Source organism: Heterodontus francisci, chromosome 1 (assembly GCF_036365525.1).
Source record: "Heterodontus francisci isolate sHetFra1 chromosome 1, sHetFra1.hap1, whole genome shotgun sequence".
Lineage (NCBI taxonomy): Eukaryota > Metazoa > Chordata > Chondrichthyes > Heterodontiformes > Heterodontidae > Heterodontus > Heterodontus francisci.
This window is the reverse complement of record NC_090371.1, coordinates 189,223,805-189,239,735: the sequence shown is the minus strand read 5'-3', so window position 1 is coordinate 189,239,735 and position 15,931 is coordinate 189,223,805. Positions and strand designations below refer to the sequence as shown.

The window sequence follows — 15,931 nt, the reverse complement described above, 5'->3', positions numbered from 1 at the left end:
TGCGAATGTTACTTGCCACTTATCAGCCCAAGCCTGGATATTGTCCAGGTCTTGCTGCATTTCTACACGGACTGCTTCAGTATCTGAGGAGTCACGAATGGTGCTGAACATTGTGCAATCATTAGCGAACATCCCCACTTCTGACCTTATGATTGAAGGAAGGTCATTGATGAAGCAGCTGAAGATGGTTGGGCCTAGGACACTACCCTAAGGAACTCCTGCAGTGATGTCCTGGAGCTCAGATGATTGACCTCCAACAACCACAACCATCTTCCTTTGTGCTAGGTACAATTCCAACCAGTGGAGAGATTTCCCCCTGATTCCCATTGACCTCAGTTTTGCTTGGGCTCCTTGATGCCATACTCGTTCAAATGCTGCCTTGATGTCAGGGGCAGTCACTCTCACCTCACCTCTTGAGTTCAGCTCGTTTGTCCATGTTTGAACCAAGGCTGTGATGAGGTCAGGAGCTGAGTGGCCCTGGCGGAACCCAAACTGAGCGTCACTGAGCAGGTTATTGCTAAATCATAAGAATGATCATAATATTGTTCCGAAAGTGCTTCCATTTTTTAAAATTTTATTTTTTGAGGACTTGTGTTAAAACTGAAAAGATTCCATTGATGTGCTTTTATTTTTTACCAAGTTCACTGAAAGAACACTTGAGATGGTGTTTGAAAACAACCTGTGCTGGAAATCATGTGCTTTAAGCTCAATAAACAACAGAAACCTTGTGGACCTGGGGAAGATGTTTACAGAGAAGCCATATGTCAAGGTTTATGGAGGTCAAGAGATTGAATTTTTGTTTTGGGGTTTGGATTGTTTTCAGTTCAGTTGGGTGTGAACTGTTTTGAAAACACTTGGTGTTTTGCCTGCCAAGGAAAAAGAAACTACGCAGTTCACCTCTTTCTGTACCTCTTTGAAGTAACCCTGAAAGGATCCAGTGTGGGAGGATTAAAATCCCTGGTGCTGCATCTCTCCTGTGAAGCTGGAAAAACCTACCAGATTAATTCTCAACGCCGCCTGAAAAGAACTGCTTTAGAAAAGATCCCAGTGACCCATCTCCATATACCTGGACGCCAGACCAAAAGGGACAACTGACTTCCTTCCATATCTTCTTTTTTTTCTTATAGAATTAGCAAATATTTGGAGAAAGTTTTTTTTGGTGAACAGTCACTGACTTGAAACATTAACTTTGCTTCTCTCTCCACAAATGCTGCCAGATCTGCTGAGTATTTCCAGCATTTCTTGTTTGTGTTTCAGATTTCCAGCATCTGCAGTATTTTGCTTTTTTTTGGGTCTTTTTTGTAACAGACATATGCATAGAGAATTTCTGTATTTTTTCAGTGTGTGTGAGTGTGGGGAATTTAAAAAGGGAACTTTCATATTTCAATGCGTGTGTTAATGCTTTGCTTCATTACTGGATAAATCTTGTTTGATAATATACTGATAATTTTGTTGTTTATTAAAGAAACCTTGTTGGTGTATTTTATTCTGGGATTAAAAAAATGTATATGATTGACTGTATCTGTAACTGGGTAAACATTTTTTGAAATATGTGTTGTGACCTGCAAAGAAGCGGGACTAGAAAAGACAGTGCATTCCTTCCATCATGGTCGTAACAATGATGGTGAGAGTGATTTGGTCAAATCCAAAGCTAGGACCTTAAATGTGAACAAAGCAAACTGCATAGGTATTACAGGCAAGTTGGCTAAAGTAGATTCAAAAACTAGATTAATAGATATCACGGTGGATAGGCAATGGCAAACATTTAAAGAATTAATTTATAATTCATGACAATTATACATTCCCCTAAGGAATAAAAACTCAACAGCAAATGTGGTCCAACAATGGCTAACAAGTAAAGCTAAAGATAGTATTAGATTAAAGGAAGAGGCTTATCATGTTGCCATAAAGAGTAATAAGCCTGAGGATTGGGAGGATTTTAAAATTCAGCAAAGATTGACCAAGAAATTGATAAAGAGAAAATAGGATATGAGAGTAAACTAGCTAGAGATATAAAAACAGATTGTAAAAGCTTCTATAAGTATGTAAAAGGGAAGAGATTAGCAAGAGTAAAGGTGGTCCAACAGTAGCTAACCAAAAAATGTTAAGCAGAAGTTAAACGTGGGTCCCTTAGATGCAGAGACAGGAGAAATTATAATGGGGAATAAGAAAATGGCAGAGAAATTAAACATGTACTTCGTGGTAGAAGATATAAAAAAACATTTCAGAGCTGGTGGGGAATGAAGAGTTTAGTGAAAATGAGGAACTTAAGGATAAAGTAAAGATATAGTACTGGAGAAATGAATGGGACTAAAAGGGAACAAATCTCCTGGACCTGATGGCTACAGAGATAGTGGATGCATTGCATATGATCCATAATTTTATGGTTTTGTCTATTATACAGGAAGCTATTGATCCTGAACATTAATAGGAGCTTTCCTGAATGTTTTGCTTCCCTTTCTTGAAACAAAAAAATCTTTTTTGTTGCAGGTTTCTTTGCTATTCTCTCTTTGCCTCTTTTCTCCTGAAGGTGGTGGCTTGTTCTGGGTTTTGTGTTTTTCTTGATAGTTGTTTTTTCCTCTTTACAGAAAGGAAATTCAGCCCTGCACATTGCATCTCTGGCTGGACAAACTGATGTGGTCAGAACTCTAGTGAAGCAGGGAGCCAACATCAATTCACAGTCCCAGGCAAGTAACTGCAACACATCAGAATACAGACACAACTCTACACTTGAAATATAATGGCAACACAAAAATTGTTGTCAGTCCAGCATCATCATACTTTCTGATACTGGCTCTGCCTCTCATAAAATGAACATCACTTTGCCTTTAATCAATGCATCAGATTCAAAACTGGTTTATAAGTTCATTAGCCTGTGTATACGTTGATTAACTTGGGTTCATAACATTAAGCAATTTAATTATTACACTAATTCAACATTCAAAAAGATTTTCAGAATTTGCAAAAAAATGATTTTCAAATATTCATGTAGAATGTACTGTGCTTATATTGTATTTAATATTTTCTGAAGTACAAATTCTTTGACCTTGCTATATTCCTTCAGATGGAAATTAACTGGTTTACCAGAAAAGTTATATTTGCTTTCATTTTGATGATCAAATTGTTTATGAAGCCCCAGAGCTTGGTGTGTGACTTACAGCTTTCAAATCGCAGTGCATGTCACACACATTTATCCATAAAACATACATTTTTGGAGGCATATAACCTGTGGTAAAAATGAAATATTAATAATGAACTAACCTGTCATGCAATCTTGATTACCCGTTAGGTGTGTGATTTATATTCTTTCAACTATACGTCATTTATCTTTTCAAGGCTGTTTGTCAGCATTATTGCTGTCCAACTCCTCCATACTATTTTAAATTTCACAGCTTTTTTTGTCACATTTCATGAGCTGTGTTGATCTGTTTCTTGTTAATTTATAGAGTCATAACAGCACAGAAGGAGGCCATTTGGCCAATCGAGTCCATGCCGGCTCTCTGTAGAGCAATCTAATAAGTCCCATTCCCCATTCTATCCCATAGCACTGTGAGTTTATTTCCCTCAAGTGCCTATCCAGTTTCCTTTTGAAATCATTCATCATCTCTGCTTCCACTACCCTCGAGGGCAGTGAGTTGCAGGTCATTTCCACTCGCAGCATAAAAAAAGTTCTTCCTCACATCCACCCTGTATTCTTGCCCAACACCTTAAATTTGTGTCCCCTTGTACCATCAGCTAATGGGAACACCTTTTCTTTGTCTATCTTATCTAAATCTGCCATAATATTGTACACCTCTATCAAATATTCTCTCAAACTCCTTTGCTCCAAGGAGAACAACCCCAGCTTCTCCAACCTTATCTTGTAGCTAAGATCCCTCATTCCTGGAACCATTCTGCTAAATTTCCTCTGCACCCTCTCAAGGACCCTCACATCCTTCCTAAAGTGTGGTGACTAGAACTGGACACAGTTCTCTAGTTGGGGCCTAACTAGAGCTATATATTAGAGCTTTATAAAGGTTCAGCATAACTTCCCTGCTTTTGTACTCAATACCTCCATTTGTGAAGTCTAAAATCACTAACTGTTTTCTCAATACAGCCTGCCACCTTCAAAGATCTATGCATGTGATTCCCCAGGTCTCTCTGTCCCAATTAGTCTATATTGTCTCTTCCTATTCCCTTCTTCCAAAATGCAGCTCCTCACACATCTCTGTATTAACTTACATCTACTCATGTAACTTAAGTCTGCTCATTCTGCTAGCCTATATATGTCCTGTCACAGTTGAATGGTATCATCCTTACTGTTTGCCACTCCTCCAAGTTTGGTATCATCAGCAAATTTTGAAATTTTACTCTGCATTTCAATATCTAAATCATCTATGTGTATCAAAAAAGCAGTGGTCTCAACACTGACCCCTGGGGAGCACCATTGTCTACCATCCTCCAGACTGAAAAACAACCATTTACCAGGACTCTGTTTTCTGTCCTTAAGCCAAATGTTTATTCAAGCTGACCTCCTATTCCATGAGCCTCAAATGTGGTACCTTGTCAAACTCTTTCTTCAACTCTTTCTGGACAACATCCATTGCTTTCCTCTCATTAAGCTGCTCTGTTACTTCATCAAAAAATTCAATTATATTAGTCTAGCACAGTCTGCCTTTTACAAATTGTACTGGTCTCCATAATTAACACAAACCTCTCAATGTGCCTGGTGATTTTTTTCCTCCTGATTATTGTTTCTAAAACCTTACCCAGCACTGATGTTAAACAATGACCCTTCTGATGAACGGTCACTGACCTGAAACGTTAACTCTGCTTCCCTCTCCACAGGTGCTGCCAGACCTGCTGAGTATTTCCAGCATTTCTTGTTTTTATTTCAGATTTCCAGCATCTGCAGTATTTTGCTTTTATTATACTGATGTTAAAGTGACCGGCCTGTAGTTATGAGGAATGTCCTTACACCCTTTCTGAAATAAGGGTGTCACATTTGCCACTCTTTATATATAATTTTTCCTAAGGGTAGATTTTAACTTTCACCACCTGGCAGATAACTGGCAGTAGTAGATTAGCCACCTTTATGGACCCTGCCCAATTTTCCTTTCCATTGTAATAAAGGTACTGCAGTAATCATGGGTGTCTTTAATCTTCATATAGATTGGACAAACTAAATTGGCAAAGATAACCTTGAGGACAAGTTCATAGACTCTATTCCAGAACAGTTTCTTAGAACAATCCGTTATGGAACTAACCAGGGAACAGTCTATTTTAGACCTGGTAATGTGTAATGAGGCAGAATTGATGATCTCATAGTAAAGGATCCTTGCAGGCAGCATGATCATAACATGACAGAATTTCACATTCAGTTTGAGGTGAAAAATGTAGGTCTGAAACTAGTGTTTTAAGTTTAAAAAAGTCAATTACCAAGTTATGAAGACAGAATTGGCTGAAATGGACTAGGAAAATAAATTAAAAGGTAAGATGGTGGGGAAGGGGTGGCAAACATTTAAGAAGATATCTGAGAATTCTCAACATAGATATAAAGAAAGAAAGACCTGCGAGAAGACTGAACTATCCTTGGCTAACAAAGAAAGTAAAGGATGGTATCAAATTGAAAGAAAAGGCATACAATGTCGTGATGATTAGAGGTAAGCCAAAGGATTGGAAAAATTTTAGGAACCAGCAAAGGATGACTAAAAAGAAAATGAGGGAGAAAATAAATTATGAGTGTCAACTAACAAGAAATATAAAAATAGACAGTAAGAGCTTCTACAAGTATATAAAAAGGAACAGGGTGAAACTGCAGAATTAATAATGGGAAACAAAGAAATGGCAGAGACTTTGAACGAATATTTTGTATCTGTCTTCAAGGTAGAAGATACTAAAAGCATCACAATATTAGTAGAAAATCAGGGGACAAAAGGGAGGGAGGAGCTTAAAACAATCATTATCCCTAGAGAAAAAGTACTAGGCAAACTAATGGGGTTAAAGATTGACAAGTCCCCTGGGCCTGATGGCCTGCATCCTAGGATCTTATAAGAAGCGGCTGCAGAGATAGTGGATGCATGGTTGAAATCTTCCACAATTCCCTGGATTCTGGACAGGTCCCAGACGATTGGAAAACCACAAATGCCACGCCCCCATTTAAGAAAGGAGGGAAGCAAAAAGCAGGAAACTATAGGCCAGTTAGCTTAACATCTGTCATTGGGAAAATGCTGGAATCCATTATTAAGGAAGTAGTCGCAGGATATTTAGAAAATCATAATACAATCAAGCAGAGTCAACATGGTTTTATGAAAGGAAAATCATGCTTGATAAATTTATTAGAATTCTTTGAGGATGTAATAAGCAGGATAGATAAAGGGAACCAGTAGGTGTGGCATATTTGGATTTCCAAAAGGCATTCAATAATGTGCCACATAAAAGGTTACTGCACACGTTAAGAACGCATGGTGTTGAGGGAAATATATTATCATGAATAGAGGATTGGCTAACTAACAGAAAACAGAGTGTCATTATAAATCAGGGTTGTCCAGCATATGGTCCACGGGCCAGGATCCGGCCCACCAATGGTTTCTATCCAGCCCGCGGCTGTATTTCAGAGATAAGAAATTTTTCTTCCAGATGGGCTTTTAAAAAAATCGCAAGTCAGTTTCACAGCTGACAGGTGCTGACATCGGGAACAGAGGTTTCCCAACTTCAGACAGATTCTGGATTTTCCGATGGGTTCCGACCTTTTTTTTTAAAAGGCCGCCGGTAAACCCTGAATCTGTCTGAAGTTCAGAAACCGTTGTTTCCGATGTCAGCACCTGTTAACTGGAAACTGACTTGCGAGTTTAAAAAAAAAACTGACCAACCACAAAGCTGCTCTGCTGAGCACTTCCGCTCCCTCAACTGTCAGTGAACGAGCGAAGGGGCACAGGGTGGGCGGGTGAGGAAGCACAGGGTGGGCGAGCGGACACAGGGTGGGCGGGCGAGTGAGGGGGCACAGGACGGGCAGGTGAACAAGTGGGCACAGGGTGGGCGAGCGAGCAAGGGGGCACAGGGTGAACAAGTGGGCGAGCAAGGGGGGACATGATAAGCAAGCGAGTGGGTACAGGGTGGGCACGGGGGGACTGCTGAGTGAGCGAGCGGTGGGAGGGCAGGATGAGCGAGCGAGTGGGGACAGAGTTAGTGAAGGGACACACTGAAAGAGGGGGACAGATACAAGGGGACTGAAAGAGAGAAACAAGGGGACAGAGAGAGAGAGGGAGGAGAGAGGAGAAAGAGAGAGGTGGGGGAGAGGGAGAGAGAGAGAGACGGGAGAGAGAAATGGGGGGAGAGAGAGAGCGGGGGGAAGGGAGAGAGCGAGTGAAGGGAGAGAGAGAGACAGGGGAAGAGAGAAAGAGAGAGAGGACCAAGTGTATTGTAGCCAAATTTGTTGATGATGCTAAGATTGGTGGGAAAGCGAGTTGTGAGGAGGACACAACGGGATAAATTTTCAGTTCCCGATCAGGAACTCAGGCGGACTGGGCCCAAATATTACGAGGCCACCCAGTGTGGTGGTTTCCTGACCTCATTCCTGATGTCAGCCATTTTGGCTAAAGCGGGTTTGGGGCCCGGCAAGGCCGCCTGACCCCATGAGGCAGGCAGGCAATTAGGGTTGTTAAGAGCTTTGTTAACTAGGGATTAAGGAAGTTGGATGGGATTTTTCAGTCGGCCTCCAGTTTCTTGATGCAATGGGGGCAGCTCAACTGCCTGGAAGCGGGCACCCAACAGCAGCTTGTGATGTCAGTGCTCCAGGCAGGCCTACAGGCCCTCCCTGCCTGTCTGGATGAGGGTACAGCCAGAGGCCACCCTACAGAAGGGCTCACTCCCAATCTGCTTCACTAAAGTAGTGGCCTGGCTGCTTTCTCTATTTACTAATTAACCTTTTAAAAATGAGAGAGCACCTTCCTGTTGAAGCACCCTCTCAGTTACTTTGCAGTTATTGCAGCAGCTCCTCCTCAGAAGCCGAAAAATCTCTGATTGGCCCTCCAGCTTCGAGAGCCTGCCTACAACCCTTAATTGGACAGGAAACTGGTCTCCATACCTATTAAGGGGTGTCCCAGTCAAAGTTCGATTGAGTGTCTGTTTCCCCCTCCGATGTTGGGTTCAGGACCAGGAAACAGTTCTGGATCCTACTTCCCACCTCCAAAGCAAAAATAAAGCCCAAAGAGTCTACAAAGGGATATAGATAGATAAAGTGAGCGAGCAAAAATTTGGCAGATGCAGAAGAATGTGGGAAAATGTGAGGTTATCCACTTTGGTAGGAAGAATAGAAAAGCAAAATATTACTTAAATAGAGGGAGACTCTAGAATGCAGTGGTATAGAGGGATCTGGGTGTCCTCATACATGAAACAGGAAAAGTCGGATTCAGGTACAGCAATTAATTAGGAAGGCAAATGGAATGTTGTCCTTTATGGCAAGGGGATGGAGTATAAAAGTAGGGAAGTCTTGCTACAACTCTGGGTGTTGGTGCTAATATATCTAGAGTACTGTGTACAATTTTGGTCTCCTTCTTTAAGGAGGGATATACTTGCATTGGAGGCAAAATTCATTAGGTTGATTGCTGAGATGAAGAGAAATCATGTTTAACCAATTTATTGGAGGTCTTTGAAGAAGTGCTGTGGATAAAGGGGAACCGGTGGATGTACTGAGATTTCCAGAAGGTATTTGATAAGGTGCCACGCCAAAGGTTATTGCGGAAAATAAAAACTCATGGTGTAGGGGGTAACATAATGGCATGGATAGAAGATTGGCTAGCTAATGAGAAACAGCGAGTAGGCAAAAACAGGTCATTTTCTGGTTGGCAAGATGCAACGAGTGGTGTGCCACAGGGATCAGTGCTGGGCCTCAACTTTTTACAATTTATATAAATGATTTGGATGAAGAGGCCGAAGGTAAGTTTGCTAAATTTGCTGATGACACAAAGATAGGTAGGAAAGTAACTTGTGAAGAGGACATAAGGGGGCTACAAAGGGATATAGATAGGTTAAGTGAGTGGGAAAAGATCTGGCAAATGAAGTATAATGTGGGAAAATGTGAAATTGTCCACTTTGGCAGCAAGAATAAAAAAGAAGAATATTATCTAAATGTTGAGAGATTGCAGAGCTCTGAGCTGCAGAGGGATCTGAGTGTCCTAGTGCATGAATTGCAAAAGGTTAGCATGCCAGTACAACAGGTAATTAGGAAAGCAAATAGAATATTATTGTATATTGTGAGGGGAATTGAAGACAAAAGTAGGGAGGCTATGCTTTAGTTATACAGGGCATTTGTGAGATCACATCTGGAGTACTGTGTACATTATTGATCTCCTTATTTAAGGAAGGATGTAAATGCATTGGAAGCAGAGAAGGTTTAACAGACTAATACCTGGAATGGGCGGGTTGTCTTATGAGGAAAGGTTGGACAGGCTAGACTTGTCTCTGCTGGAGTTTAGAAGAGTAATAGGTGACTTGTTTGAAACATATAAGATTCTGAGGGGTCTTGACCGGGTGGATGTGGAAAGGATGTTTCCCCTTGTGGGAGAATCTCCAACTAGGGATCATTATTTAAAAATAAGGGGTCGCCCATTTAAGACAGAGATGAGAAGAAATTTTTTCTCTCTGAGGGTCATGAGTCTTCAGAACTCTTTTCCTCAAAAGACAGTGGAAGCAGAGTCTTTGAATGTTTTTAAGGCAGAGGTAGATAGATTCTTGATAAGCAAGGGGGTGAAAGGTTATCGAGCGTAGGTGGGAATGTGGAGTTGAGGTTACAATCAGATCAGCCATGATCTTATTTAATGGCGGAGAAGGTTCAAGGGGTCAAATGGCCTACTCCTGCTAAATTGTATGTTCGTATGTTGTCTCATGAGGAAAGGTTGAGCAGGTTGGGCTCATTGATGTTTAGAATAATGAGAAGTGATGTTATTGAAACATATAATATTCTGAGGGGCCTTGACAGGATGAATGCTTAGAGGAAGTTTCTCTTCGTGGGGAAATCTAGAAGTAGGGGGCATAGTTTCAGAATAAGGGGTTACACATTTAAGATAGAGATGAGGAGGAATTTCTTCTCTCAGAGGATCATGAATCTTTGGAATTCTCTACCCCAGAGGACTGTAGAGGCTGGTTCATTGAATATATTCAAGGCTGAGATAGACAGATTCTTGAACTATAGGGGTGCCAAGGGTTATGAGGAACAGGCAGGAGAGTGGTGTTGAGGCCAAGATTAGATCAACCATGATGTCATTGAATGGTGGAGCAAGCTCGAGGGGCCTTATGGCCTACTTCTGCTTCTATTTCTTATGTTTACTAACTTGAAAGGAAAATTGAGTGGGGTGTTTGTTGGGCAGACTATCTGCTACCACCAGCTTTCTGGTTGGCCATAGAAGTTCAAATCTACATCCCTTCCTTGGTATCCGCCGTCATATCCATTAATCCCTTTCCTTCCTGAAAGAAATCCTCCCACCATCTTATACTGTATGCATTTTATTAATGATTATGAGTTTGATTAAGAAGGCGGCATCCTTTCATTGAGATTTAGATGATGATTATGAACCACTTGACCTTCCCTTTCTCGGAATCACGTTGAACCATTCAGTGTGGTTGTTGCCTTAAAGTCTCTCCCAGGTATCTGTTGTTTCTTACAAATTGGATGTAGAATGTTCCAGTAGTGAGTTACAGATCTTTCTTTCTTGATGGAAGGCGCTAATAATACGAGGTTGTTAATCGTCTTGTTTGAATATTATTGTGCATCATGGATTTGCAATGAACTGACAGTTGGCATCACCAAAACCAACTGTTGTCAGCACAAAGGCCAAAAGCAAAGAAAACAATCCTTCTTCCAATGGAAGATTGACACAGTGGGGGAAATTTTCAAGTGGGGCCCAAACTGGCCGTGATATTGCCCATAGCACCTGCACAATGTTATAGTCGGGTGTTCTGAACTATTTTCAGGTCTGGGACTCACTTAAATGTTACCAGCAAGCTGTGGGGACCAAACAGAGATTATTGTGTAGCTTGTCGGTTTGGTGCAGTGGAAAATTAGCCATCTTCTCCAAGCAGCCATCTGGCTGTGGAGGAAGGAGGGTGAGAACAGGCCAGCATGTTATGTTTATGCCGGGTTGTAGGTTATATTAAGTATCTCTGATTTATTTCAGAGCAATGCAGGTATCACACTTGTGTTAAATCACTAACTGATTTATTTACAGAACTTCAAAATATTTCAGTTCTTACAAGATCCCAGTACAATGTCTTCTCAGAGCAGTCAGTGTGTTTCTGTAGAAGATTCTAGTTGTCTTTTAGTTTCAGTTTTAACTCTTAAGCTCCACCTATAGGCTTAAGCAATCAAACACAGTGAACACAGATCAATGGACAGACTAATACAATCAAACCCAGATCAATCAAACACTACACAGCAGCTAGCCGGATGATTTTTGTGGTTCTAGGAGGAAAATGATTGGTCCTCTTGGCCCCATGTCAATCTTATTTTATTTTTAAAAAATCCAAAGTCTTACCTTTCCTGAATGGCTTCCAGTGATCCCTTTAACTGACTGCCATTCTGAGAGGCGCCGACTGCTGGAAGTCCAAAGTCCCTTTTAATATGTAAATCATGGTCCTAGGATCACGATTGTCATTTCAGGTTGGAACTGGTCGGAGCATGGGCTCTGCATGCTCTGGCCAATTCCATTGGTGATGGAGCCGAAGGGGCCCAACAAAGATAAGTTTGGAATTATTTTTGTGAAGCCAGTTACTTAACTGTCAGCCAGGGCAGCCTGATATAGGCTATCCTTAATGCAGTGAACTACATTGGGATGCCCATTTGGCTGATCAGTCAATTGCCCAAAAGTCAAAATCGACCACATTGATTTTAAGCATTTAAAATGGTAGTTCTTTTTGTTTTAGTTTGGCCTTTTTCTGATGCCTTCAAGGGTTCATTGTAATCAATTACAATGAATTTGCTATTCACAGTCTCCAGTAATTTGGTACCATTTATCTAGCTGGAGTATAAGTGGATTTCTCAATGTAATTAAAAAGTTAATTAATGTTTTCAGTACAGTTTCGGATTCATTAAGAGTTAATGGGTTGGATTTTATTCTGGCCACGGGGTCCCAGTGGTGGGCTGGAAGGCGGTGGGGATGACCCTGCCTTAGCCCTCCGTCAGCCCCCCTTTGCTATTTACCGGCAGGCAGCCAATTAAATATTTGGTCAGGGACACCATCCCTTTTAGGGACAATCTCCTACCTCTAGAACTGCCGACCAATCAGAAGGCTGACCAGTCTACAGTACCAGCGGCGTCACTGGGATGGTGGATGCTGCAGTACTGAGGAATGAAGGAGACCCTGGGAGAGGTAAGTGGGATCCTGGTCGCTGGGGCCATTCAGGCATGTCCCGGCGACAGGGTGGAAGTGAGTGGTTGGTGACGGTTGGTGTGGGGGAATCTTCTCTGCCCCCTAGGAAGCCGCCAGGCTTTATCTAGCAGCATCTCCCTGCAGTGGCAGGCCCCTATGCCTCATCTCCCAAACTATAGTGGTGTTATGCAGTGCAGGGTGATTCTCATTCAGTATGTGATATTTGACCCTGAGCAGAGTGTCCGATCTTATAACCTCTCCATCACTAAGACTGCCTGTTCCACCTCCATAGTATTATAGTTCTTTACCCTGCCCTGGCCCATCAGTTGTTGAAACCCTCACCCGTGCTGTTATTAGCTCCAGATTTGACTACTCCAATGTTTTCCTGGCCCCATCTTATCTCCTTCATAAACTTGAGCTCATCCAAAACTGCTGTCCATATCCTAACTCACACCAAATCCAATTCAACCATCACCCCTGTGCTTGTCGACCTAGATTGGATCCCAACCCTGCAACGCCACTATTTTAAAATTCTCATTCTTGTGTTCAAGACTCTCCATGACCTCATCCCTCCCTACCTCTATAACATCCTCCAGTTCTAAAACGATCTGCTATTCCAATTCTGGTCTCTTGAGTACCCTGGATTTCCTTTGCCCTACCATTGGCAGCTGTGCCCTCAGCAGTTTAGGCCCTAAGTTCTGGAATTCCCTCCCTAAAGCTGTTTGCCTCTCTACCTTTCTCCTCCTTTAAGATGCTGCTTACAATTTACCTCCTTGACCTAGGTTTTGGTCTCCTGTCCTAAAATCAATTTTAGTGGCTCAGTGTCAATTTTTTCTGATAATGCTTCTGTACAATGTCTTGGGACATTTTACTAAGTTTAAAGGCACTATATACATGCAAGCTGCTGTTGCTATTGCAATATAGCAGTCTCTCATATCATTATATTCAGACACACAGGCCCTGAAATTTTTTGGGAGTTCTCCCAGCCTTCAGCTGTAACTGTTGGAATTTAAGAGAAGCAGCATTAACAGCTATTTTCAGCTGTTTCTGTCCTTTCCCTGGGGTTCTGTTGCTCTCCTGCTGTTGTTTCAGGATCACTGTAACTCAGCCTAAATTCCAAAGAGACATATGCACACTCGTTGACAGATCGACATTACTGCAGCTGCTGTTGGCCAAACTGGGTAATGATCAGCACAGCAGATTCATCTTGAGCAGATTCCATCACAAGGGTTGCTGTCATTGCAAGGCAGTTGTTTGTTTGGATCAATTATTTTACAGCAGCAATAGCTGTGGACACCAGCAAAAAAATGGATTATTTACAGGAACCTCAGAATGTATGGGATTACCTCTGGCAAGAAATAAAGCACTCAGAACAACACTTGATCCTGCAGTTAGTACCACATTAACAAAACAGAGTAGATTTATTTATTTATTTATTTAGAGATACAGCACTGAAACAGGCCCTTCGGCCCACCAAGTCTGCACCCATTTATACTAACCCTACAGTAATCCCATATTCTCTATCACCTACCTACACTAGGGGCAATTTACAATGGCCAATTTACCTATCACCTGCAAGTCTTTTGGCGGTGGGAGGAAACCGGAGCACCCGGAGGAAACACACGCAGACACAAGGAGAACTTGCAAACTCCGCACAGTCAGTACCCAGAATTGAACCCGGGGCCCTGGAGCTGTGAGGCTGTGGTGCTAACCACTACGCCACTGTGCCGCCCCTGCGCCAACTATTATTGCCCTTTTGTCTTTGCACTCAAAAATTTGCCTACATATTTATGAATGTTTTGTTCATGTGGATGAATTTATATTTTTCTTGTCTCTTCCATACAGTTGCATGTGTGTAATGGTTGAGTGAAAGTGGGTGTGGGCTGAGGTGTGATGGCTCCCAGGTATAATAGTCTGCTGTCACTCACTGCCAGGGTTTACACATGAAGCATTAAAGAATAACTAGCTGCTGTGGACCCATACAAACCAGCAGCTTTAGAAGAGGAGAATATTTAGGGGGGAAAGTTTAATTTAATTTTATGTAGGATATGCTGTTGAGACATTAATTAACTTGATTTTGGTACCAGTAAATTTTACACAAGTTAAGAAAAGAAAGAACTGGGTCATTATTTTGGTCGAAGAGTGAAAACAGGCACTAAATGGGTGCTATGTTAACAAGACATGTCTGTAAGTATGGATTTAGCACACGTTTTTGATTCTAATAGCTGATTACCTTAATTTGAGCTATCCTGGAAGTGCTAAACCAGAAACCTGCAGGTTGAGTGCTGAATAGACACAATTTCCATGGAGCAGTATAAGTGGGGTTCTTGGATGCAGCGCTGGAGGTCCTAGTGGAGGAAGTCCAGAGGATGAGGGATGTCCTGTACCTGCAAGGAGGACGGACACCACCTCACTCTCCTACAGAAGCTGGTTCTGCTCTGCCTAGCCTCATGTCCTCATCCAGAGCAAGGGTGATCCTAGCAAGTCACTCATGACCAAGCACTCCATTTCTCTTAGTGACTCCTATGTGGTGTCCAATAAGGTGGGGTAGCACAGCGCTAACTCTTTTGAAATCCTTAGAGAATTTCTGGAATAACTGTGGCTTGAATGTTGGTGAAGCCTTGAGAAAGTGTCCTAGAAAGTCTGCTGATGCATTTCAGAGGTTTTCTTCACAGCTCCAGCAGCAATAAACATGAAATGGTGAGTATCCCTTTAAGTATCACTTGAAATCGACAGCAATGCCCTATTTACTTCCAATAGCCGGTCAATGTTAGGAGACCGCGTTAGTGAAGTGCTAGCTAGTCAAAATCCATGCAGCTTCTTTAATGAGCATGAGCAGCAACATACCCTCTAATTTCTTTTTGGAGTGCGTGGGTAATTTATTTAAGATTCTTTGCGCAGTCGCACACGCGGTAACTTAAAGGAGCCGACTTGTGTGTGGCCTGCGTGGGACTTTTGGGTTGCTATGTGGTTGCGTGGCTTACAGGGAGCATTGGTGAGAAGGCATTTTACGTCTCAGTCATTTGTTTACCTAGTCTCCGGGCAGCTGTTCCTTGGCGCTAGTTTCAACTCCTCTACCAAGATGGTGTCTTGCATGAAATGCAGGCTAAACCAGCACTGCAGCTGAAGACACCATCTTCGCCACCTTGGAGATTCTTGAGCCCCTAAAGTATCCAGTGAAAATCACCCCCCCCCCCCCCTTACATTTACTTAGTGCCTTTTATGTTTTTAGAAAGTTTCAAAATGCTTCATAGCCAATTAATTTACTTTTTCTTTTAAGTGCAGTCATTTTTACATTGACAAACATGTCAAACAATTTGCATACAGGGAGATCACACAACCAGCAATATGATGAGTGACCAGTTAACCTGTCTTTGGTGTTATGTCAGGGAAGAGCACTGCAAAACACCAGGAGAAGTCCCTGTTATTCAAATAGTGTTATGGGATCGTCTACATCCACCAAAACAAGCAGATTGGCCCTCGGTTTAACATCCCATCTGAAAGATATATTTTTGCCAATGCAGGTCGGGAGTCCCTCCGACTGCTCCAGATTGTTAACCTAGCTACTATGCTTAATTTTTGGAATG

The 15,931-nt window shown here is 42.0% G+C and overlaps 1 protein-coding gene across 10 annotated transcripts in view; it reads left to right on the top strand.

Moving 5' to 3' along the window:
* The window catches only part of ank2b (ankyrin 2b, neuronal), an 802,067-nt gene that overhangs the window by 440,262 nt on the left and 345,874 nt on the right, over positions 1–15,931 (top strand). For all 10 annotated transcript variants that reach the window (XM_068039631.1, XM_068039677.1, XM_068039625.1 and 7 more), the window contains one exon: positions 2,589–2,687. In XM_068039631.1, coding sequence (XP_067895732.1) covers positions 2,589–2,687 — 99 coding nt within the window. The remainder of the gene's footprint in view (positions 1–2,588; positions 2,688–15,931) is intronic.